The 26,380-nt window shown below is 43.7% G+C and overlaps 1 protein-coding gene across 1 annotated transcript; it reads left to right on the forward strand.

Annotated features, from left to right (window-relative positions):
* Positions 1 to 6,977: 6,977 nt before the first annotated feature.
* Positions 6,978 to 25,727, forward strand: LOC118402202 (ras-related protein Rab-2A-like). Its single transcript, XM_035800220.2, has 8 exons — positions 6,978 to 7,207; positions 14,490 to 14,561; positions 15,109 to 15,176; positions 19,223 to 19,305; positions 19,765 to 19,857; positions 20,312 to 20,423; positions 22,883 to 22,951; positions 24,145 to 25,727. The coding sequence occupies exons 1-8, from the start codon at positions 7,162 to 7,164 to the stop codon at positions 24,238 to 24,240; spliced, it is 639 nt and encodes a 212-aa protein (XP_035656113.1). The 5' UTR covers positions 6,978 to 7,161; the 3' UTR covers positions 24,241 to 25,727.
* The last annotated feature ends 653 nt before the right edge of the window (positions 25,728 to 26,380 follow it).

A 26,380-nucleotide genomic window follows, 5' to 3' on the forward strand; every position in this document is an offset into this window, starting at 1 on the left:
AATATGTACAAAAAAAGTTACAAACAACTGTAAATAGTTGTTTTTGGAAATGGACTCCTTCACTTGGTGCTTCCTCTCATGCTGGTTCCACATGAAGGCCCGTAGAGACTGACCCAGATCAGCAATTTCTGGTGGCATAGGCTCTGTGCCTGGCACTGCCCCGTTCCTGGCGCCACCATCATTCTCATTTTCTCCCTCTGGATTCCCATACTCTTCTTCATCCTCACGGAACTCCTGCTCCGGCTGTTCTCCTGATTCAGCCGACTTCGTCAGCGTGCTCCTGGTGCTAACCTTCTTCTCATTCTAGGTGGCCCCCTGCTGGCCTGGGACCACTGCTGCCACCAAATGTAGAAAAGTAGAATGTTGAGGGCCTGGGGAGATGTCAGGGAAGCGCAAGACAACAGAGTTCTTAGTGTCATGGAAATTCCACGCATGGGACACTCAAAGTCAATCTGAAATGAATCCTAATTTATGAATAGTAAACTGGAGAGGTTCCAACAAACCTGATGCACCATAGTGAACTGTCATGAGCTCCCCCCGGGGCAGTCCCATTAGATCCCTTATATACAGACAACTTGTGTTTGCATTATTTAGCTTATTCATTCATAATTAATTCATCATTAACATTTGCTTCACCCAATACTGGGTCATGCATGTGCCAGACCAACACCTCATTAGGCATCTTCTCTCTAAGCTGAAACCTTGAAACTGAGATATCTTTCATTCTCAAAACAAGGGTCTGGCCAAATTGCAGATACTGATAGTGAGGGTTCGTTCAATCAGTCACTTGCATGAACACAGAAAATGGTTATCAGAAAAGCACAAACATAGAACACAGAAATTGGTAAGAAGAAAAGCTACAGCATAACATTTTCCATCACATTAGTTTTATATTAAATTTTTTTTGCACCAAGCGAAGGAGTCCATCTCCAATAACAACTATTTACAGTGAAAATCTCCACCAAAAAAATATAATTATTTCAAAGGTCACTCAGTATGTACAACTCTTGCTCAAAACAGCCATTGTTGGGACTGCCCCTTCCTCCTCAAGGTCTGCAACAGACTTCTTAAATATCAGAGGAAGACGTGTAAACGTGATGACGTTTACACAGAACGTGCTGACTTCACCTTTCCTATAACCACTGCATTTGACCGGCAGCCGTCTGTTTACTTGCCGCGTTCAAAACAACTGAGAGCTCTGAAAAACACAAGGTCAAATCACGACATCAGTGATTTTCAGGTCGGAGCTCTAGAAAGAGGTCAGAGTTCCTGAGTTGAAATTCCGAGTTGGATGACAGTTCAAATCGATTATCCAAGTCTGAGCTCGTATTTTTCAGAGTTCCCAGTTGTTTTGAGCGCAGAAACTATTCGCAGTGAAGGCTACCCAGAAGTGTAAGCGCAGGTGTTTGTTATACGGAAATACTTTGGCTATAAACTTTAACAAAACAGTGAACTAGTCACAGTGCAATGTCTCGAACGTAGGCCACCAGCACCGATTACAAATGCCCTAACCACTGTCCCATTAACAGGGGTGGACTGGGACAATAATTCGGCCCTAGCATTTTATCCACACCATCCCACATCACTGCACCCCCACCAACTCACCCCCAGTCATACACACACACACCCCATTCCCAAACACACACCCTGACCCTACACACCATACTTATACACATACAATAATGCTGACACATAATATTGTCGGTACAGCGTTTCTCAACCAGTTCTATACTAGTGACTGGCAAAACATGGTCCTCCTTTTAACCAGCTGTTTAAAACAAATACAATACGTAAAAACACCACTGGAGATAAAACTCACCACTATAATGGTGCTTCTGCTCTAGTCATTTTGTTTACCAACCTGTTGTGCTGTCTATCTGTCTCCGCATCTTCTCTGCGGTCACTCGGTGCTTCTTCTTGTTCTGTCTGTCTGCGTTATAAACACCAAGATAACTACTTAGGCTATATTGCAAATGAATGCCTGTCATATGTGTTCCCCTGAATCAACACTTAGCCTAAGTGTTAATTACTTTTAACAGGGCTGCAGGCTAACAGTTTCTCGTGGTGGCAGCAGCCTGTGATTTGGAAAGTATTTCATAGGGCTTTATTAAAATTCATTCATAAAATTAATTAATCACAGTAACAGGCCTCAGCGAGGGCACATGCACAACGGCAGGGAAGACACTTTATTTACAGGAATTATGAGGATAATGCACTTTACTGTTTGACCGAATTATAGGAAGTTGAGTGAGGTGACAACGTAGAATGTGCTCTTTCTAAGTTTATAGGCACTTTTAATTTTTTTTTTTTTACAATCAATGATCTTGGCTGTCTAACTGATAACAGAGGATGAATGTGAGTTTGCATGACCTTAGCTCAGCCAATCAGAAAACTGGGCCACTATATTAACAGGCTCATGGGATGCCGGCTATGTCATATTTTTCATTGTTTTATTTTTTTATGTTTAAAAAAAAAAAAATGTACATTTTCAACCACCCCACCCAACAAATAAAATGGTACAGCCAATCTGGCATTTGCCTGAATTGCCAGATGGCCAATCCACCCTGCCCATTAAAGCTGTACACATACATGGGCTTGGTTTGCTCCTACCAGAACTCGGCTAGGCAAAGTGAAAGTCTGTGCTTGCATACTCCCTTAAAATATACAAATACCTTTGATTGAAAAACAAGAAAAAAATGGACAATATTACTGTTTGTTCCTCTTGAGATGCCGTAGCCAGTACACTTCCTCAGAATAGTGAGAATTAATCTAAGATAACTGAAGAAATGTGTTATTAATTTGAATGTTTTTGCCGAGGTCTTAGTTGCACAATTTTGCATCTCGCTAAAATGTTTGGAGCAGTATTTCAGTGAAGATTAGTCGTCTATCGTTGAATGACAAACACTTTGTTGTAGAATCCCTACTGTTGACCAATCACCAATGAAGTGACGTGGACTTCGGCTACCGACCTTTGGCTGGCCTCAAGAAAAAGGCTGTGTTCCAGAGCATCAAATCCATGATGTATTATGGGTAACTGGGTAACTGATTGACTTATGGGTGGCTGACTGACTTACAAATAATCATGAGAAGTTATTTATGATGCAAGGTGCAATGTCGAACAGCCGAACACCAAAACGTTACAGAATGTTATCATACTATATAGGCTCTGTCGAGAAGCAACTCCTAAAACAACTGGATAGGTCTAAGCGATAGGGTGAATGCACTTTTAAATAAATCTACGGTCTGTTAAAAGTACACATGAAAAACTATTTTATTATAAGCTGGCAAGCATAGCTAGCACACAGAAATCGGTAGTGGTAGCCAAAGTGATTTTTTACTGTAATTCAGTTGATTGGTAACGATGACATACAGTACATTCGGGAAAGTATACAAACCCCTTGACTTTTTCCACATTTTGTTACATTACAGCCTTGTTCTAAAATGTATTGTTCTTTAAAATTCTCATCAATCAACACACAATACCACATAATGACAAAGCAAACACTGGTTTTTAAATTATTTTGCAAATGTATTAAAACTAAACTTAAATATCATATTTACATAAGTACTCAGACCCTTTAGTCAGTACTTTGTTGAAGCACCTTTGGCAGCAATTACAGCCTCGAGTCTTCTTGGGTATGACACTATAACTTGACATACCTGTATTTGGGGAGTTTCTCCTATTCTTCTCTGCAGATCCTCTCAAGCTCTGTCAAGTTGGATGGAGAGCGGCGCATCAATAGATGTTTGATCGGGTTCAAGTCCGGGCTCTGGCTGGGCCACTTGTCCCGAAGCCAATCCTGCGAAGAATACTCCTGCGTTGTATTGGCTTAGGGTCGTTATCCTTTTGAAAGCTGAACCTGTCATGTGCCTTTTACTGAGGAGTGGCTTCTGTCTGGCCACTTTACGATAAAGGCCTGATAGGTGAAGTGCTCCAGAGATGGTTGTCCTTCTGGAAGGTTTTCCCATCTCCACAGAGAAACTCTGGAGCTCTGTCAGAGTGAACATCAGGTTCTTGGTCACCTCCCTGACCAAGGCCCTTCTTCCCCTATTGCTCAGTTTGGCCAGGCGGCCAGCTCTAGGAAGCGTCTTGGTGGTTCCAAACGTCTTCCATTTAAGAATTTTGGAGGCCACTGTGTTCTTGGGGACCTTCATTGCTGCAGAAATGTTTTGGTACCCTTCCCCAGATCTGTGCCTCGACACAATCCTGTCTCAGAGCTCTACAGACAATTCCTTCGACGTCATGTCTTTTTTTTCTTCTCTGAATATACTGTCAACTGTGGGACCTTATATAGACAGGTGTGTGCCTTTCCAAATCATTTCCAATCAATTGAATTTACCACCGGTGGACTCCATTCAAGTTGTAGAAACATCTCAAGGATGATCAATGGAAACAGGATGCACCTGAGCTCAATTTCGAGTCTCACAGCAAAGGGTCTGAATAGTTATGTAAATAAGGTATTTCTGTTTATTTTTTAAAATAAATGTACCCACATTTCTAAAAAAAACTATTTTTCCCTTTGTCATTATGGGGTATTGTGTGTAGATTGATGATTTTTAATCCATTGTAGAATAAGGCTGTAAAGTAACAAAATGTGGAAAAAGTCAAGGGGTCTGAATACTTTCTGGATGCACTGTAAACGTATTGGGGTTGACATCCATACAAGCATTATACTATACTATACAAGCGCAAAAAGACACTCTAGCGTGCTCATACAACAGACTGTTTATAAATACGAGAAAATAACAACTTCTGCATAAGCACTTGTGCAACCAATACAATAATGGCACTTAGTATAGACATAAAGTAGGGGTGCTGAGGGTGTTGTAAAGTAGGGGTGCTGAGGGTGTTGCAGCACCCCCTGATATATCAGGTATTTATTATTATTTTTAAAAATGTATTACACAAAATGTGTACACTGCGCCTTTAATTCTCCTGTATGAGAAAAGTTCTCTCAGCAAAGCCAGTTGTACACTACACGATGTTGCCCCGATTTAGCTGTCCCCGAGACGTTTTTTGAGATCGGAGACAATATCCCAATGTCGTTGCCTACCCTTCTTTGAGCAGTCCCTGGCGTCCCGATAATTTCACATTTTTGATTTTATCGGCACAAAATCTGCAATGCTCTTGGGGTGTGAGATGTGCAACGACACGTTTTGAGAACTGTGATCAGCAATAGCCAATGAGAGCTAGATCACCAGAACAGAAGCCAGTGAGATGATTAAGTGATTTTGCATCACCCAGAATGTGTAGACTCCAACAGGAGGGATGACAACTACTACTTTGTGTTTCTACCTGCCTAAGCGTGAAATCATTACAGCTCTGACATTCACAAGCAATGTTATTCAATTCAAAATGTTGTCTTGATATTTCAACTCTGTACGGCAAATGCGCATGTCTGACTGAAAACTTTTACCAAGGCTACTTTGAGCCACAGCTTGTTCTAGCTACATTAAATGTAATCACATCATCACATCCTCTTTTTTTTGCGAGACTGTGGTATTGACAATCCTCACGACCAAGTGAAGAATCTTGCAGTGTGACCACTGTCTGTGCCACATCGTTCAGTGTGAGCAACACTACGTTTGGCAAGACAAAAAAAAACTACAGGAATGATGGTTGTTTAATGTGACAGGCTCAGCAATTTTAGGATTTTGAAAGTGTAGAGGAGGGGAGCAGAAATGCCTTTTTTACAGTCCCAATGAACTCCAGTTATCAACGCTAACTCCAGGTAGCATATCACTCTCTTTAGGGATAAGACAACTCTCAGTAGAGTCAATTTAGCCCCAAAAATATTTTACTCTGATTTAAACTGTCCTTGATGTACTATGTGGCATAGCAGGAAGATTGGAATGCCAAGAGGTTGTGAGTTAAAGTCCCAGAAGAGGACATGTTGAATAATAATTACTGTAAAAATGAACATGCACGAGGTAATCATGTGTGTCAAATTTCTAAGTTGAAAACATTGTATGTTAAAGCATTGTTTGTGTGTACGAGTGTCCACAACCTTGCCAACAAATAAAGAACTGTGAATGGATCCATGGTTCACCAATTAAAGCCTTGATTGGCTCAGCTAGAGTAACAAGGGGTGATGTGTAATGATGAAACAATCGTTTTTTGGGGGAGAACGTTTCTTTGGGACCATCAGGTGACGTTCTGACTCTGTCCAGTTTTCTGTAGGTTAGAAGAAGATTCCATCAACATCCACCAAAAATATACAGAACATGGTTGCCATGTTCAAGTCACGTTAAATGAGAACGTTGCAAGAACATTCATTTGTCCAGTTTTCTGTGGGTTAGGATAATATTCCATCAACTTCCCATTGTCACGCCTACTCCCGCTGCGGCGCTCGACGTCACCAGTCTACTAACCACCAGCTCTGGCAATCTTCATTACACACACCAGCTCCCCATCATTACGCACACCTGCTGCCCATCATTACACACACCTGGGCTTCATCATCATCAAAATAAGTGTTCAGAAAGTATTTACTAATTAAACTGAAGTAAACAATAAATAAACATTAAAAAAAATAGCAAATAACTAAAGAGCAACAATAAAATTAAGTTATACAAGGCTTCTTCATACAGGGGGTACCGGTACAGAGTCAATGTGCGTTAATCTAGGTAATTGAGGTAATACAGTGGCTTGCGAAAGTATTCACCCAACTTGGCATTTTTCCTATTTTATTGCCTTACAACCTGGAATTAAAATAGATTTTTGGGGAGTTTGTATCATTTGATTTACACAACATGCCCACCACTTTGAAGATACACATTTTAAAATGTGATAAAAATAAGAGTCTTCTAAGTGACATAATATTTCATAAAAAACTGTTAGTGGCAAATGGTTATGGTAACGCCATTATACCAAAGAAGAAGAAGAAAAAGAAGAACTGGGTGGTGAGGGCAAGATGACGGACTTCCGGGGGCAAAATAATCTTTTTTTTCTTTTCTTGCGTGCGTGGCGAGGGCGGAACATATGACGTCGTCAGCAGAAGCTTGGAAGTGTTTATTGTTCCTTCCCTTTGAAGAGAGAAAGAAGGCTAGCAAGGCAAAGCAATAACGATTACTGAGACGGTTACATAGACAATTTTCATAGTTTCAAGTAGCGAAGCCACAGTAAACGGCCGAGGCAGGTTGACACAGGACCCAGTGGCCATGGCATATGCGTACCTCTTCAAATACATCATTATCGGAGACACGGGTAAGTAATTCACTGGTAGCAAAGATTGCTAACGACAGCTAACGTTAACCGCTATCTTTTATTTCCGCAGTGGTGGAGAGTCCAGTGACGTGGTAAAAGCGGAGACGTAAGGGGTGGGATGACATATCTATTTCTCGCTTGCTAACAGCGTTAATAGTATGTCATTAACTTGTCTTTAACGTGAAATAGAAAACATTATTTTCCACCACATCGCACAATTTGTGGTCAGCTAGTGTGCTAATTTAGCAACTGTTGAAAACACCAACAAGCTGACGGCCTATTGTCTTTCCGCTGTGCATTGTGAGAGTGGGGTGCTAAGCTAGCAATGCTAACTAGCCTAGGCTAATGTCGTTGGTTAACTAGCTGTATCTAACGTTAGCTGTTTACAGTGACATCAACAACAGTTAACGTTCTAATTTGACAGCACTTAAACGACATGGGTGCTTGCACAGACCATGTCAGCCCCTTTGGACTCATTCACATCAATAGTTTGGGCTTTCTGGTTGTTGTTTTTTGCGAACTTGTAACGTATATCTCTGAGCCACAAAACAAGGCCGCAAGTCCTCTCTCCCTCGAAATTGCGTTTTACAGAGTTTTGGTACGGTTTCCTACGGCTGCCTCCATGGCTAGGGTTTTACAGTAGCGGTCTAGGCTTTCATGGTCGTGCTTAACTGACATAATGTACTCCTACACGGGTATTGCGTCAATAATGTTACGCAGTTTGTTGTCATTTGTTGTTGCTAGACGAGGTCTAGAAAGGTAACCGAAGGAATATCGTGGAAGCTGCCAAAGCAAGCATAATCTTCTCGTAGGTTGACTTAGCAGGCAACGTAGGTACTTGTTTATCAATAACAGTGCTACTAACTTTCGCTATGTGCTTCTTCGTCTTATTTGGTTAGATCAGTGTTATTTTGAATATGTTGCTTAACAGCTCAACCCCGATCCTTGCTGAAATAGCCTAATAGCTCAGCATTTTGCCCAGGGCAGAAGGTAACCTGGTAACCTCTGGCTAGAGAGAATGTCAGTCTATGATGATGCTGAGAAATAAACACATGTAGCTGGTCCACGTTAAGTGTACCTGTAACCATTTTAGTGTCTCAAGTCCACCGGGAGTGATGCTATGACTTCCATCTCTTTACTGATTGATCACTAAGGCCTGTACATTCAAGGGTGTATGAGGTCTTTAAAAGTAACATCCTACTGTTTTGCTCTGTTTAAAAGTATCAGGGACGTATATCCTGCACCCAGGGAAGCCAATAACAGATTTACCAGCTTGAGCCCCTGCATTTCTCTAAGATGAAAGGGCAGAATTTGACTTGGAAGTATTTGCTGACAGCATATCATATGATGGTTGTTTCAAAACATGAGATGCCATTACCAACACACAACTCAGTGGTTAGCATTTAGGGGTAGTACAAATCTTTCCGTTTATTATTTTCCAGACTTGACTACATCTAGGAGAGTTAGGCCAACTCCTTACGTTTATTAGTGTAAATACTCATTTACTAGAGTTTCCTGACCATAAACTAGGGCCATGAGTTTTTAGTTCACAGAAAAAAACTCCAAGCCCAACTTCATGGACTAAGAATTCACATTCCCCATTTGTGTAATGAAGTTGATCAGAATCAGTAATGCCTGTCATGTAACGTGAGATTAGTTGGGTGGTATAGTTATAATTTAGGCACGTGTGTTACTATTGGGTAAGACTATATAAGAATGTTCTGTAAGAGCTGGACGATATGGACAAAAATCCATATTGCGATATGCTATATATACAAAAGTATGTGGACACACCTTCAAATTTGTGGATTCTTCTATTTCAGCCACACCTTATGCTGACAGGTGTATAAAATATAGCACACAGCCATGCAATTTCCGTAGACAAACATTGGCAGTAGAATGGCCTTACTGAAGAGCACAGTGACTTTCAACGTGGTAATGTCATAGGATGCCACCTTTCCAACAAATCGCGCTGTCAAATGTCTACCCTGCTAGAGCTGCCCAGTCAACTGAAAGTGTTATTGTGAAGTGGAAATATCTAGGAGCAACAACAGTTCAGCCGCAAAGTGGTAGGCCTCACGGGCTCACAGAATTGGCCCGCCGAGTACTGAAGCCCGTAGGACGTAAAAATTGTATGTCCTTGGTTGCAAAACTCGCTACAGGATTCCAAACTACCCCTGGAAGCAACGGCAGGACAGTAACTGTTCGTCGGGAGCTTAGTGAAATGGATTTCCATGGCCGAGCAGTCGCACTCAAGCTTAAGATTGCCATGCGTAATGCCATCAGCTGGAGTGGTGTAAAGCTTGGCGCCATTGTTCTCTGGAGCAGTGGAAATGTGTTCTCTGGAGTGATGAATCATGCTTCACCATCTGGCAGTACAACGGATGAATCTGGGTTTGCTGGATGCCAGGAGAACGCTACCTGCCCGATTGCATAGTGCAGCTGTAAAGTTTGGTGGAGGAGGAATAATTGTCTGGGGCTGTTTTTCGTGGTTCGGGCTTGGCCGCTTAATTCCAGTAAAGGGAAATCTTAATGCCACAGCCTACAATGACATTCTAGATTATTCTGTGCTTCCAACAATGCCCCTGTGAACAAAGCGAGGTCCATACAGTCGGTGTGGAAGAACTTGCCTGTACAGACCCCTGACTATAAACCCCATCAAACACCTTTGAGATTAATTGGAACGTCGACTGCAAGCCAGGCCTAATCACCCAACATCAGTACCTGACCTCACTAATGCTTGTGGCTGAATGGAAGCAAGTCGCGCGCAGCAATGTTCCAACATCTAGTGGAAAGCCTTTCCAGAAGAATGGAGGCTGTTATACCAGCAAAGGGGGGACCAACTCCATATTAATGCCCATGATTTTGGTATGAGATGTTTAACGAGCAGGTGTCCACTTACTTTTGGTCATGTGTAAATTGCCTGGATTAATAAGATAACGATAAATAGAACGATACTTTTATAACAATGTGCACCACATCCTTTAAACTATTACTGTTGGTTTGGTGGTTGTAGCTGTCAATTGTCCCATTAACAATCATCCATATTAGCGAACTTATTTCATTTCAAACTTCACATTTCTCTAGTATGAAAATGTCTAAAATGTCTGCGATAAGTGATGGGTATGGATGGAGCCAATTGTCTTTTCTCCCAGCTTTATGTTCTGTCCACGTTTTAAGTAGCCTAGGCCCATGTCCCTTTCTGTGCAAAAGTCATTTTACCCCTAGACCTTAGACATAACTTTTTTCCCAGTCAGAAACTCCAAATTACACCGCTCAATCATTAAGCATCTATAAATGGGAGTTTTCACTCTCTGAAAGACCGAGCATGCTGGGAGCAGATATCGCTCCTGCTGTCCTCTCTGCCTCTGATACTAAGCCTAGCAGTAAACAGTCCAGTTGCAACACCACAGACCTGTCATCCGCTAGCTTCACTGTGGGCCATCATGTGAGCACCTGCAACCCAAGCTATCATATTGCTCATTCCCATTCTACATGACTGCAGTTTAGGGATGGCTATCCCAGCTGTTGGATATATACTGTTGTTTACTAGGCTAGATGAGGTGACGGTGGAGAATCCCCTTCTGTCCAAAAAGATGAATGTTTTTCTCAGCCTGCATAACCTAGTATTTTCTCCTGGATGAAATGGAAACGGTTTATTTTCACAAAAGTGCCAAATCAATTGCTGTATTTCAATGAGTGACCATTTTATTTGTCATATGTACAGAATACACATGGTACACAGTACAATTAAATGCTTCTTAGCATATAGGGTAGCTCCCAAGTGGCGCAGCGGTATAAGGCACTGCATCTCAGTGCTAGAGGTGTCACTATACACCCTGGTTCGATTCCAGGCTGTATCACAACCAGCCTTGATTGGGAGTCCCATAGGGCGGTGCACAATTGGTCCAGCGTCGTTAGGGTTTGGCCAGGGTAGGCCATCATTGTAAATAATTATTATTTTACAATGACTAGTTAAAGGTTAAATAAAATATAGGCCTATCATGAAAAAGCAACAGCTGTTTTCAAAGAACCATATGCACCACAGAACACTAGATAGAATCACACCTCAAAGTATGATACACTCATCTCATTATTTCCAACAGCAATTAGCCTACAGCTTGCTTAGGCTAATCTTTGATTTGGCACGCCGGTCTAATTGAACTTGCAGTACCACTGTTTGTTTTAATGACCTCAAAAGAACCACATGCACACATCTATTCAGAGCTAGAGGCTGATTGGCTAGCAGGTGCATGGTAATGTTGTGGTGACTTTGCCTTGTTGTTTCTGGACATCATTTTCATGGTGTCTTCATTACCCTGGCTCCCTGGCTTAGCAATGGCAGTGGTAACCCATAGAAACACTAATGAAAGCCTTCTCTGGTGTCCAGTATCATCGGAATATGTTTTCCATTGCAAAAAATGAAAATACGTACCAGACAACTCTTTGGTCTCAACCTGCTGTATGTAAAATATTATGTGCTATAGCTTGGAAAATAAATTAATGTGACTCTGGATGACAACATAATGATGTTTGTTTCCAACATTAGGTATGTTTTCCTAAAGAAGTTAAATCCACAATACTAACGAGTATCACGATACTGGTATCGTCCCGGCCCTACCTGTTTGCGTTGTAACCATGTGGTGCAGCACACAGGTTTTCACAGGTCCCCCCTCCACTGTGTGGCAGTGTGTTTCACGGTCACGTTGGATTATTTTCTCTCACAGGAGCACGTCACACGTTATATTTAGGCCTTGAGTCTAATTTGTGAAAAGTTGATTTAGCCACATTTTTTTTATTCATTATGGTCATTGCTACCTAGGAATATCTTGGTTTAGTCACACCAAACAACCTCATGAGTCGTGGCATTTGACATTTTCTGGGTTGACATTAGGGCCGGCCATATTATCCATATCAAGAGCGTCCTCATCATGTTGACATGGCCTCTGATATAGATCCTTCTGAAGAAATCTTGGAATAGATCGCTCTTTTTAACCCCAGATCTAAGATCAGATAACACTATCCCACTCCCAAACTGAACCATTGAGGGCATGAAATAATATCTGACCCTGAATCAGTGGTTTAAAGCATCCACTATCAACTCCAGAAACGCATGACAGAATTCTACTTGTTTGACCAGCCACGTGCCAGAAGCCTCTTGATATGCTAACTAGAGCGAGGCTCCAGCCGGACTGACTGAGCTACTCTACTGTTGTGTGGGTGTAGTCAGAGGGCTGTAGGGCATTTACTCTCTTTCTATTGCTCTGATGTCTAACGTCAAATTAAAGAGATTCGGGGACTTCGCAATAGGAAATCCCGATACTTAGGTGCCCGATACGATATGTACTGCAATTGATTGGAAAGCGTCCGCGGTCATCCCCCTCTTCAAAGGGGTTGACACTAGACCAAACTGTTAGACCTATATCCATCCTACCCTGCCTACGCAGACGACACCATTCCGTATACATCTGGCCCTTCTTTGGACACTGTGCTAACAAACCTCCAAAATAACATAAACACCATACAACACTCCTGTGGCCTCCTACTGCTCTTAAATGCTTGTAAAAAGAAATGCGTGCTCTTCAACCGATCGCTGCTCGCACCCGACCGCCCGACTAGCGTCACTACTCTGGACAGTTCTGACTTAGAATATGTAGATAACTATAAATACCTAGGTGTCTGGCTAGACTATAAACTCTCCTTCCAAGACTCGCATTAAGCATCTCCAATCCAACATTAAATCTAGAATCGGCTTTCTATTTCGCAACAAAGCCCCCTTCACTCATGCTGCCAAACATACCCTCGTAAAACTGACTATCCTACCGATCCTTGACTTTGGCGATGGCATTTACAAATTATCCTCCAACTCTACTCAGCAAATTGGATGCAGTCAATCAGTGCTATCCGTTTTGTCACTAAAGCCCCATATACTACCCACCACTGCGACCTGTATGCTCTCGTTGGCTGGTCCTCGCTACATATTTGTCACCAAACCCACTGGCTTCAGGTCATCTAAGTCTTTGTTAGGTAAAACTCCACCTTATCTCATCTCACCGGTCACCATAGCAACACCCAACAGTAGCACGTGCTCCGGCAGGTATATTTCACTGGTCATCCCCAAAGCCAACACCTCTTTCACTGGCCTACCTGGTTAAATAAAGATAAAATAAAATATCTCACAATGCTATATGTTTTGCAATTTGATGTTCCAAAGATAATGCTCACTGTGTCTGCTGCAGAGGGATGAGAGAGCATGAGAAAATGAGTTTTAATCATTCGTGGAAATAAAAGTGCTGAAAACATGTTGGTTCACTATTTAAAAAGGACACTTTTTTTTTTGGCACAGGTACAGCTGACTAGAGTGGCTGGTTTTACAGAGTGTGTGTGTGACTAGCTAATGTTAGTCGTGGGAAATTCCACAGTAAAGGAATTACCATGCGACTCCGATTTTTCACTTTAAAATATGCCAAACAAAATCTATTGATTTCTAAGGTTAACAAACCATAAAACTCTATGTACAAGGACTACTTTTAACAATTGACACACATTTACTTGGAAGAACAGTGCAGACACAGAGTTTGGTAACAGAAACAACTAATTTTGTTACCAAACTTTGCACCTTCACTGTTCTTCCAGGGAATGTTTTTGTCAAATTTTCTGTCTTAATTGTTAAGTCATCCTTGTGCAGCCTCCCGAGTGGCGTAGCGGTCAAGGCACTGCATCACTACAGACCCGGGTTCGATCCCGGGCTGTTGCAGCCGGCCGCAACCGGGAGACCCATAAGGCACAATTGGCCAAGCGTCGTTAGGGGGAGGGGTTTGGCTGGCCAGGATGTCCTTGTCCCATCGCGCTCTAGTGACTCCTTGTAGCGGCCCGGGCGCATGCACGCGCATCCGGTCTCCAGTTCTATGGTGTTTCCTCCGACACATTGGTGAGGCTGGCTCCCGGATTGAGCAAGCAGTGTGTCAGGAAGCAGTGGGGCATGGCTGGGTTGTGTTTCTGAGGACGCAAGGCTCTCGACCTTCGCCTCTCCTGAGTCGGTAGGGGAGTTGCAGCGATGGGACAAGGTGGTAACTACCAGTTGGATATTAAGGAGAAATGGGGGTTAAGTGCAAAAAATATATAATTGTGCTTAGAGTTGTATGGTTTTTGTTAAACTTTGACATTTTTAAGTGAAACATGAGTGTCTGTGTAATTTCCTTACTGTAGAATTTCCCCTATGCAGACAGACATTTGTTCATGTACGTGTGCCTCTGTTTAACCGTGCATGTTTGTTTTGCAGGTGTTGGGAAATCATGCCTATTATTACAGTTCACAGACAAGCGGTTTCAGCCGGTGCATGACCTCACTATCGGTAAGACTCCTTACTATCACACATGTCATTATTCATTATAACGTTTAATGACCGACTGCGATTTTAAAATGTATCCTGCTTCTGCACTGCCTAGATGTGCTGGAGGGACCTCAATTAAATAATCTCAGCATTCCGCTCAGATCCCCTCAGCGTATTAATTCATTTCTTAAGGATTTTCATCCCTCGCCTCTGGTCTAACCTGTAAAGATGAGGGAGATGTGTTGGCATTAGGAGAGAGCGAGATGTATAAGCATTTTAATATGATTTAATGTGTACTAGTTTGACCAGTGTCTGCTAGTATAGTAGATCAGACAATCTCTGCTGTAACCTCAATATACCATAGGCTTTTAGCCAGGGTGTATTTGTGGTGGAAGCTGATATCTAGCTTATGGTTAAGACCAGGACTTTTTTCTGACCATGAAATACTAGCCTAGAACTAGGGGCCTGTTCATTAATTTTCCTCTGCTCCGATCACGTGGCCGTGGAGAAACTCCTGGACCAACAGAGTTGTAGACTGACTGTGTAAACTGGTGGTTGTCTTTCCCAGGTGTGGAGTTTGGGGCGCGGATGATCACTATAGACGGTAAACAGATCAAGCTGCAGATCTGGGACACGGTAAGATACCTGCCCCGTACCACATTAACAGATGTGATTTTACCTGAATACAGTTGACTCCTTAGTGGTATTCATTAGGGCACAGTGTAGCACTATATTTCAAAACGTTGTGCAACTGAAATTGACGTTATGTAACGCCTTGGGACTGACTGTGATAGCATCCAGTTGTCAGGAACGATGAAGAACAATGTATTAATGTCTGCTCAGAGTGGCTTAACAAACACTTTGGTCATTTCACGTATGTTATAAACACATTTACCAAGACAAATATGATTCATTAACATTATATCCAAAAAGTCGGATTTTGTAACCTAATGCGTCCGATAATAAGTACAAGGTCTGACAGAGCAGTGCCGCTTTCTCGCAGCAACTTTTGAGGATTTTTACATGTGGTGGTCGTCTGCAAAGTTGTTTCCGCAGGTTGCAAAAATAGCATGACATTGAGTGGAATTAATTGTAAAAGGCTTTGAAAATAGAAAAACTTGTGCTACGCTCAGTGTTCCGTTGACATTTCAGACATATTCTTGTTTTTGTGAGACATTTTCGAAAAATAACAGGAATTTCGCATTAATGAAAAGCGTATGGTAAAATATGTAATGTCTCAATCGATATCAGCCTTAACTCTATTGTTTTATGTCCTCCGTGTTCGAGAAGAACGATGGCGAGTTCAGCGGCGAGCCTGTCAGTTAGCCTTAATTCTCGCACCGCGTTCAGCCTAGATGACGCAACGCTATTTTCCTGTTGTCACCCTGTTGAAAAAAAATGTTAAGGATTATTAGTATTTTACAAATTGGTTAGTGTTTTATTATTATATATTTGACTCTCTAAATGTAGCCAGTATTATACTGTCCCGTTTCAATTAAATGGTATTTGAACTTTATCTGAATTGAACTTATGGAGTAAACTGTATGAATACTGTTTTTGTGCTAATGTATCTTATCAAAGTGAAGGTTTTCCACCTAGTGATGATCACGTCCATGTCGTATGATGAGTGGCACCCACTCAGTGTGTAATTCACCCAATATAACCCACCAAGTCTAACAAGACAAGTCTAATATGTTGTTTTTTCTCTGAACTCTTCAACACATACAGCATTAAAATAGTCTTAAATATTAGATCCAGTATGGGGTATCTCCCTAATGGACACTTGTACAGCAGGACTAGCTCCCCCCCCTGCCCCCTCTGATATGCATGTGTCAGCATGGACATGTTGCAAAGGAAATAATGACTGCGCCTACACAACAGCGTTATGTTAGTTGGCTGTTGACACGTTTCACCCTCTTTTCAAATAGACTCTCTCAGCTATGTCCTTGTGACGTTTACTATTTAGAGTTTTTGAATGGTGTTTTAGACATGAAGGTTGACGTGTGAAGTGATAATTAAGGTTTCTCATTGTGCCCTTCTGTTGAGTCCCTGTGCAGTGCTGAGAAAATATGAACGCTGCAGGAGATGATCTGGTGTAGTATGTATGTTGGCCTGTAGGGGGAGACGCAGCCCTACTAATAATAATAGAATCCCACAGCAGTAATGCTGATGGATGGTGGGGGTGGTGGTAGTAGAGTCCTAGGCCCTAGAGAGGCCTTCTGGGCCACCGATGTAGTGCTTGCTGCTGCTGTGTACTTTCTAGGCCACATGGTAACTTTTTGGTTGAAAAGGGTAAGGCTGTAATTCAGCAGAAATTCAAGAGCGTTGGGCCAGTCACTAACCAAAAGGTCGCTGGTTCGAATCCCCGAGCCGACCAGGTGAAAAATCTGCCGCTGTGCCCTTGAGCAAGGCACTTAACCCTAATTGCTCTTGTAAGTTGCACAGGATAAGAGCGTCTGCTAAATAACGTAAATGTAATATCTGGAGACCCGGTTCGAACATAACAAAGGCTTATATGGGTATTTTCAACACACCACTATGACTATCCCTTCCATTAGAATTCTCTGTGGTTTAGCCTACATCCCAGACCACCACATGTCCACCCTGCCAAGACAGAGTCACAATCAAACACAGGGTGTGTGTACTGGCCGTGTAGCCTTATCAGTGTGTGTGCGCACAGGAGGAGGAGCCGGGAGGCACTGCCTGCCCTGGGGGTGATGTAATAGACAAAATCTGCATTTCTGGCCTTCCTGTAACCTTTGAGCTCTGGCAGATGGCAGGCATAAAAGTGTCATTCATCATTTATTCACAATGGCCTCCATTAGCTCCAATGTTAGCAGCTGCCTCGGGGGACTGTTGCCACGGACTAACGGAGGGACTGACTGGGCCTTATTGAATTCAAATGTGCTGGGGCATTGGCTGCCTGGCTCGCACTCACCTGCTGCCAGGCCAGAAGAGAACAGAACAGAAGAGGTAGAGAAGATCCAGACTCAATAGTCATCAGCAGCTATCCAGGGAAGAGGGAAGCCACCTTATCAAACACTGACAATGGTATCTACAGACAGGTCTTGTCTGCCTGGCTGCTGTACAAACCAACCACTGACTGTGGAGAACGGGGAGTTGTGATTGGCCGAAGTGGTAGCATGTTATGTTATGGGCTGTGTGGAACACAGTGGGCCCCTTGTTTGTGAGGAGTCAGTCAGTCAGGGATGGGACGTAGAGAAAGACAGGAGCCTTTTGTACACTGTGACAGGGGCTTGCCTGTGCTCTGCCTAGCTGCAGAGGGAAAACCAGGAAGCTTGGTTTTGGAATAATGGCGCTCTAGTTGAGAATTTCTATTGTGTTAGGAATGTGTCTGGATTAGGGAAAGACACTGGGAAGCCTGAACCGGAAGAGTTGGGTAGGGACTAGGAAGCCTGGACTGGAGGAGTGGGGTAGGGACTAGGAAGCCTGGACTGGAGGAGTGGGGTAGGGACTAGGAAGCCTGGACTGGAGGAGTGGGGTAGGGACTAGGAAGCCTGGACTGGAGGAGTGGGGTAGGGACTAGGAAGCCTGGACTGGAGGAGTGGGGTAGGGACTAGGAAGCCTGGACTGGAGGAGTGGGGTAGGGACTAGGAAGCCTGGACTGGAGGAGTGGGGTAGGGAAGCTGGACTGGAGGAGCCCTGGACTGGAGGAGTGGGGTGGAGGGACTAGGAAGCCTGGACTGGAGGAGGGACTAGGGCCTGGACTGGAGGGACTAGGAAGCCTGGACTGGAGGAGTGGGGTAGGGACTAGGAAGCCTGGACTGGAGGAGTGGGGTAGGGACTAGGAAGCCTGGACTGGAGGAGTGGGGTAGGGACTAGGAAGCCTGGACTGGAGGAGTGGGGTAGGGACTAGGAAGCCTGGACTGGAGGAGTGGGGTAGGGACTAGGAAGCCTGGACTGGAGGAGTGGGGTAGGGACTAGGAAGCCTGGACTGGAGGAGTGGGGTGGGGACTGGGCAGCCTGGAGTGGGGTGGGGACTGGGCAGCCTGGAGTGGGGTGGGGACTGGGCAGCCTGGAGTGGGGTGGGGTGGGGTGGGGACTGGGCAGCCTGGAGTGGGGTGGGGTGGGGACTGGGCAGCCTGGAGTGGGGTGGGGTGGGGACTGGGCAGCCTGGAGTGGGGTGGGGACTGGGCAGCCTGGAGCTAGGAGTTTTTCAGAACCTTGGCTCAGAAGAGCCCCTGACCCTAGTAATACAGGGTACCAGACACTGTAGCATTTTGTCTGTCCTAACACAGCCTTGCGCACTTGGAGTAAGACTCATTTTAAGAGTTGATACTATATTCATATTTATATTTACTACTGCTGTTTTGCCCTGCTGTGTGTTCGCTGCGCTGTTGTGCGCTGGCGGACTCCAGAGATTCAGTCAAATTCAAATATGCTAAACCATCGTTTGTGACATCACGATGTTATCACCATCGACAATGGCTGTCAAACAATCGTCGCTAGACAACGCAAACGTAAAATAGCCTAACCCTGCTACTACTGCTTCCACTGTTTGGTGCTACTGCTGGCTCTTCTTTGTACCCTTTTAACTATAGGTTACTATGCTTCAGTGCTGAGCTCTGTCTTTACTTTAACTGAGCGTCTCTGTGTGTGTACTATATCTGTTTGTGTGCATGTTTAAAAATAAAATTAAAATAAATAAATGTTTTTCTCAGGCCGGCCAAGAATCCTTCCGCTCAATCACTCGGTCCTACTACAGAGGGGCAGCCGGCGCCCTGCTAGTGTACGACATCACAAGGTCAGTCTTGCGGCCATTTTCTCCCCAGGCCTTATATATATATATATATATAAACACTAGGACCACTGTGGTAACTAAGTCAACTTTTCTCACCCAAGGTCCTCCCTTAGGATTCAGGTCATGACTTGCTCTTGACCGATAAAAAAAAAAAAAGAGATTTATGTATTTTTAATGCATTTGTTTAGGAGGAAAGGAAAAGTAATATCTTATCCAGCTAATTCAGTTTAACCGTAGTTAGAGCGACTGAGATTGATGTTTGTATAATACCTTGGGAGTTTAATTGAATGCATTTTCTCCCGCCAATGTCCTTTTATTTTTCTCATGTAGATCCACTTTTGTCATTCCAAAAGGGACCTACATTCACCTAATGAATTGCATTTGTATGTATTAGTTTACTAGGAAAGGACTGTGTATTGTGTTCTTATGCTCAGTGTTGCTCCAATGTTCCTTTTATTACAGAAGGGACACCTTCAACCACTTAACAACCTGGTTAGAGGATGCTCGCCAACATTCCAACTCCAACATGGTCATCATGCTCATTGGGAACAAGAGGTCAGATTCATCTCCCTGTCACTCATGGTTACCGAACAACCCTGTCATGGTTGTCATGGCTAAACTGGGTGCGCCTCAAAAGTCTGAAATGTCACCCTTTCCTAATTTCCTCTTCTTAACCTACACTTTCAGATCTATTGATGATGTCAAATCAAAATGGTGGATGCTTGACTGTGTAATTTGCTTTCACCGGGTCAATTTTATGATACAATTGCTGATGAAGGAAAGGAAAAAGGAGAAGTAGTCGTTTTTGACAATTGAAATGCGCCCACCCAGTTTCACAGCCCCTGCTCCCTGTGTGTGCTCTTGTCTCCTCTAGTTAGATGACATATCTCCTAACTGGCAAAAGTGACAGAATGAATTAGCAGATCATTTGGTGCAAAACACAAGACCGTACTAGCGTAACGCAGGTCTATGGTACTGTATATATCAAGTGTTTTTGTTGTCCCTATAGTGACCTGGAGTCCAGGAGAGAGGTGAAGAAGGAGGAGGGAGAGGCCTTCGCCAGAGAGCACGGCCTCATCTTCATGGAGACCTCCGCCAAGACTGCATCCAACGTAGAAGAGGTACCTCATGCTCACACTGTGCTATTTATTGTGTGTGTGTTGTCAACATTTTCTCACACTCAAACATTTGCCCATTAATATACCCCCCCCTTTCTTGCTCAGACAAATACACACACAAACGCACACATGCACGTCTGTTCTCCAGTGTGCTGGGTAGCCAGACTCTCTTTCTGAGGAGTTAAGGAATGGAGAGACTGGTTTATAGAACCCCCACCCCTCCCCCTCTGCCGCCTTTCCCCCTTCCCTGCTGCAGAAACCCCTGGTATGATTAATTTGTCTCATTAGTGTCCCCTGAATCCTCCCGATACCTCTCCTCCTCCATCTCCCTCTCCGTGACGTGTACATCGCCCACTTATAGCTCATCCATATTCATAACCTCCCCTCCCCCCTCCTCCGCTCCCCTGTCCGCCGCGACAGCTGAAAGCCAATCATGCCTCATCTTTTAGAAGGCATGGTGGGTGGGTGGATGTTCTTTTATATTCCATTGACCCTACGGTAAGCACTATGTGAAGAGAGATGTGCTCTCTGCCTGTGCTGAGGCTAATGCTGGGTCCCTGGGTTATGCCCTGGGTCTCTATGGCCAGGTGGGGGCGCTCTGCCTCAGGCGGAGGGAAACATCTGTTGCTGTTTAATATGTTAATGCATGAAGAGGCAGGGAGGGTAGAGACAGGACCAGGCCGGGCCTCCTGAGCTGAGGTGGACATTTTTTTTTTTTCAGATTCCGCAACAGGCCTCACTCACTCCGTGCTAAAAATATGAATTTCAGTCAGTATTTACTGTAGAGGGGGGCCTTGCCCTAGGCTCGTTTTTGAGGTGTACGTAAGGTTATGATTATACGGCCTAAACTAGGGTGTAAATTCAGGCTAGAACTCCCAATTCAATGGTCTTTGAATGTTAGTACTGTACTACTGAAAGAAACTGATCGTACAGGCCCAATCTGTCATTACAGTTGATGATTTTTCTCTGTTTATATGTCTGCTCGCGTTGTTCTTACAGTAGAGTGCTGTAGATTGATTTTCTGTGGCAACAAGCCAGAGCCTCGTGCTTATGCCTCATCCTAAACTCCTGTATATCCCACTCTTTAGAGCTTACTCAGTCAACGAGACTCATATATCTCAGCAAAAAAAAAAGGTTCTCTCACTGTCAACTGCGTTTTATATGAACATAAGATTCAACAACTGAGACATAAACTGAACAAGTTCCACAGACATGTGACTAACATAAATGGAGTAATGTGTCCCTGAACAAAGGTAACAGTCAATCTGGTGTGGCCACCAGCTGCATTAAGTGCTGCAGTGCATCTCCTCCTCATGGACTTCACCAGATTTGCCAGAGCTGTAACCCCGCTCTTCCACCAAGGCACCTGCAAGTTCCCAGACATTTCTGGGGGGAATGGCCCTAGCCCTCACCCTCCGAGCCAACAGGTCCCAGACATGCTCAATGGGATTGAGATCCAGGCTCTTCTCTGGCCATGGCAGAACACTGACATTCCTGTCTTGCAGGAAAACATGCACAGAACGAGCAGTATGGCTGGTGGCATTGTCATGCTGGAGGGTCCTGTCAGGGTGAACCTGCAGGAAGGGTACCACATGAGGGAGGAGGATGTCTTCCCTGTAACGCACAGCGTTGATTGCCTGCAATGACAACAAGCTCAGTCCGATGATGCTGTGACACACCGCCCCAGACCATGACTGACCCTCCACCTCCAAATTGATCCCGCTCCAGAGTACAGGCCTCTGTTTAACGCTAATTCCTTTGACGATAAATGTGCATTCGACCATCACCCCTGGTGAGACAAAACCGCAACTTGTCAGTGAAGAGCACTTTTTGCCAGTCCTATCTGGTCCAGCAACGGTGGGTTTGTGCCCGTAGGCGACGCTGTTGCCGGTGATGTCTGGTGAGGATTTGCCTTGCAACAGGCCTACAAGCTGTCCGTCCTGTTTCCCTGTAGCGCTGTCTTTTGGCGTCTCACAGTATGGACATAGCAATTTATTGCCCTGGCCACACATGTAGTCCTCATGCCTCCTTGCAGCATGCCTAAGGCACGTTCACGCAGATGAGCAAGGGACCCTGGGCATCTTTCTTTTGGTGTTTTTCAGGGTCAGTAGAAAGGCCTCTTTAGTATCCTAAGTTTCCATAACTCTGACCTTAATTTCCTACCGCCTGTAAGCTGTTAGTGTCTTAATGACCGTTCCACAGGTGCATGTTCATTAATTGTTTGAGTCATTGAACAAGCATGGGAAACTGTTTAAACCCGTTACAATGAAGATCTGTGTCGTTATTTGGGTTTTTATTCATCTTTCAAAGACTGTCCTGAAAAAGGGCAGTTTCTTTTTTTGCTGAGTTTATATGGTTTGATTGGGGCGAGGCTTGGTTTCTATAATCTAAGTGTCACGTCTAGTTTGTTGTGTGGATGTAAGCTCTGAACCTGTACTAATTTGGCTATCTCACCTTTTCAGGCATTCATCAACACAGCGAAGGAGATATACGAGAAGATTCAGGAGGGTGTCTTCGACATCAACAATGAGGTAATTTGACATGATAGAGAAATGTGTTTAGTGTCCATTTTGTACACTGCTACTTTGACAAATACCATCTTACATTTTACATCTTACATCTTCTTGACATAGCTTATCTTTTCCATTATAAGTCATCAACTGAGGTATGGGCAAGTGGTCAAATACCCTTGCTCCTTTTGTAGTGCCCTAAGTCCACGTCGTAAACCAAGTGAAGAGGCCGTAAATAAGAACACCTTTACAGAACAGCCGTTGGATATTGTCCTATCTAACAAAGGTCATTTTGAGGGCCAGAAAGCCATTGTTAGCTAGCTAAACCTATTACGTAGCCACATAGTTCTGCGAGACGATGCGTCCTTCTCTGCACTTCATATTTTCGAGGCAGAGACTTATTTGCAGCAGTCCACACTCCTTCTCTCCCTCCTTCAGAGAAAGATGAAGCAGAGCAGGTTCCAGTCTGCCAAGCAAAACTTCCACCGTGTGTTCTTCCGTTTCTCCCTTCTCCCCTCCCTCTCTCCCTCCTTGCCTCACTCCGCTAGCCCTGGCTACTGGCCAGCGCATAAATTCCTCACATCCCACAAGGTTACAGCCAGCCTGAAGGAGGCGAGCCCCTGAGCAGCCATTGGGTATGCTTTTTATTAGAGTAGTAGGAAAGAGTAAAAAAAGAGAGGGGGAGAGAGAAAAAACGAGGCCAGGCACACGGTCCAAACCGCATCAGCTGACTGACGAAGGGGGAAGCCCTGGCTAGAATCCCTGACTGGCAAACGTAGTGAGAAACCCCCTCCACCTCCTCCTCCCTTAACACTATAAATCTGATTTAGAGCGATGCAGAGTTTCCTTAAGAGCTACTACTGCTGAAAACCACAGCAGCCCAGGCTCACAGTGGAGTGCTGCCTTTCCGCTGCTCTGCGCTCTCTTCAGCCACTGAAGGGCTGGGGAGATGAAAGCAGTGCGATGGATGAAAGTGCCGCTGGCTGCTGCTGAGTGTGCGCGTACACCTCTCCCACACAAAGGACTGTGACTGTGAGCCAAAGAATTTGTCACCATTGATATTGCTTGTTATGATGTCCAATTCATCCACCCCATAAAAACACAAACAACACTCAAACTTGAATCATCAAATCACACCTGACCATCACGATCCATTTTCCTGACTGCCTGAATCCACTAACCGGTTGCATTGTGTTGTGGTTTTGTCTCGGCAGGCTAACGGTATTAAGATCGGGCCCCAGCACGCTACCACCAACTCCACTCTCTCCGGTAGCCAGGGGGGTCAACAGGCCGGAGGGGGATGCTGCTGAACACCCCTCGCCCCTCTGTCCCATACCACCCCACCTTGCCCCGCCCCTTGTGTTTCTACTGGACTGGTCGGGCTCACTAACATTTTCTTAACCCCTCCCCACAGCCTTGCCAATGGAGAGTCAATCGTGTACTAGGTGTCTGTCAGTCAAAAATACCAAGCAAAACACATTAAAGTACCCTGGTCCTGGTGCAAAACATGCCCCTGTATAAGAGCATTGGAGCCTGTCTTGGTTGTAGATTGATAGGTTGTTACTGTTGTGTTAAAACAGGTAGGGTGCTTTAGGATTGGGACTCATCATATCTATCTGTACATCTGTCAGACAGTTGTGGATAATGTCTCTTTTTTTTCACTCCCAAGTAAGGATTTTTTTTGTGCCCTTTTGACTTAAAAGCTTAATTGTATTTAACACTACAATGTTGGTCATCGATAGTATTTTAATCGGTTTCATGTGGGAGAAAGAAAGCTTTGGGGAAGTGGGGTGAACTCGAAGTTTGAAATAAAAGAAACAGCTGTGTCGGAAGTAGCGGCCATGTCTAAAGTGAAGTTAAAAGAAGAAAATGAAAAAAAAGCAGGACTCTTTTTAAATCTCTATTTATCAGTCACATTCTGTGTGTATATATAGTTAGTTATCCTTTCTTGCTTTAGTGTATGTTGACCAAGCTAGAATTCTTTGAATTTGCTGGGAACATCTATACTGTACGACTAGAGCTTGAAACTGCAACAGTATTGCAAAAAAAAAAAAAAAAAACCTGCTTTGACACCATTTTAAGATCATATTTTACTTAATTTACTTTTTGTCCTGCCACCTGCCTTGCCCCTCTCTCTGTGCCCTAGATCTGCTATGACTGTGTATAGAAACTTTGGCTCAATATTCTGCATCTATTTTAATGCCAACATTTTGTGTTTACCTGTGTTAAATAACCACAAATACCAGAATTTGATCACCTCTGCTCAGATAAGAGATCTCAGCTGTTTGCCTTAACGGAAAGATTGGGAAAGCAGAAGAAAATGAGAAACATAACCAGGTTTTGCGTATTCTTATACATGCTCATAGACACATTCTTACATTAAAACACACATTGCATACTCTAAATGTATACATACACAGATTTAGACAGTACATGCAGTACATGCTTAAATGCATACATGTGTCCTTACACACAAACAACCTGCGTATGTCTATGCATACAAGCCTGCATATATATTTTGTTTCTCTTCGGGAATTTGTTTTTCATGCAGTCCGCTGTGGAGCGTCGGTGCAGAGCAGCGTTTTCCTGTAGGTGTGTGTGAGTGGTTGTGTACAGCCTTGCTTTCTTTGGCTGTGCGTTCTGTTAGTAGATATTATGGTGAACATCTCGTCTGTCGTCAGAGGGGCGCGGGAAAAGCCAAACCTGGAGTATCTGTGACCCCCTCGACATTTATTTGCTGTGTTGGTTCTTCTTAAAAATGAAAAAATGCTATCACAATAAACTATAATAAAAAATTCTAAGCTTAAATATCATTTGATTGTCATGTGGGGGAAAAAAATGCTATGTTTAAAATGTACATTTTGTCATTTCCTTTTTTAGAATTGATATTTTGCCTCTGATCCCCTATAGTTATTTTCTGTGTTGGTATATGAATGAAACAATTATATATGGATCCATACTGTATTGTAGCTTTGATTTCTCAATATATAAAGTGAAACACAACGAATGCATGTCTTCAGAGCTGTGTGGAGTTTTGGAATTGCAGGCTTCGTTCCCAAATGATCACCGTGCCCTCTTCCTAATATCAATATGAACTAAAGGGGGGCCACATGCAGCCAGTACCAATTCAACTGGTTTTACAACACACTTCTCTGCTCTACATTGCATGCTTCTCAGGTATTGGGTGCAATTCAAATATTTTCACATCAAATGTGTGATTTAATTTCTTGCCCTCCTATGTGGTCATTAATGAATATTTAAACATTTACTGAAAAATTTACTGAAAATATTTCAACACCAATCTGAAAGTTTAACTAGGCAAGTCCGTTAAGAACAAATTCTTATTTTCCATGACGGCCTAGGAACAGTGGGTTAACTGCCTGTTCAGGGGCAGAACAACAGATTTGTACCTTGTCGGCTCAGGGATTTGAACTTGCAACCTTCCGGTTA

This window comes from Oncorhynchus keta, chromosome 23, assembly GCF_023373465.1.
Source record: "Oncorhynchus keta strain PuntledgeMale-10-30-2019 chromosome 23, Oket_V2, whole genome shotgun sequence".
In the NCBI taxonomy this organism is placed as follows: domain Eukaryota; kingdom Metazoa; phylum Chordata; class Actinopteri; order Salmoniformes; family Salmonidae; genus Oncorhynchus; species Oncorhynchus keta.

What these genes read in the sequence shown, in the direction of transcription:
- LOC118402202 (XM_035800220.2), top strand. Translation starts at nt 7,162, where the DNA reads ATGGCATATGCGTACCTCTTCAAATACATCATTATCGGAGACACGG. An exon ending in CATCATTATCGGAGACACGG is followed by an intron (nt 7,208 to 14,489) that starts GTAAGTAATTCA and finishes TTTGTTTTGCAG; the next exon opens with GTGTTGGGAAATCATGCCTA. An exon ending in AGCTGCAGATCTGGGACACG is followed by an intron (nt 15,177 to 19,222) that starts GTAAGATACCTG and finishes TGTTTTTCTCAG; the next exon opens with GCCGGCCAAGAATCCTTCCG.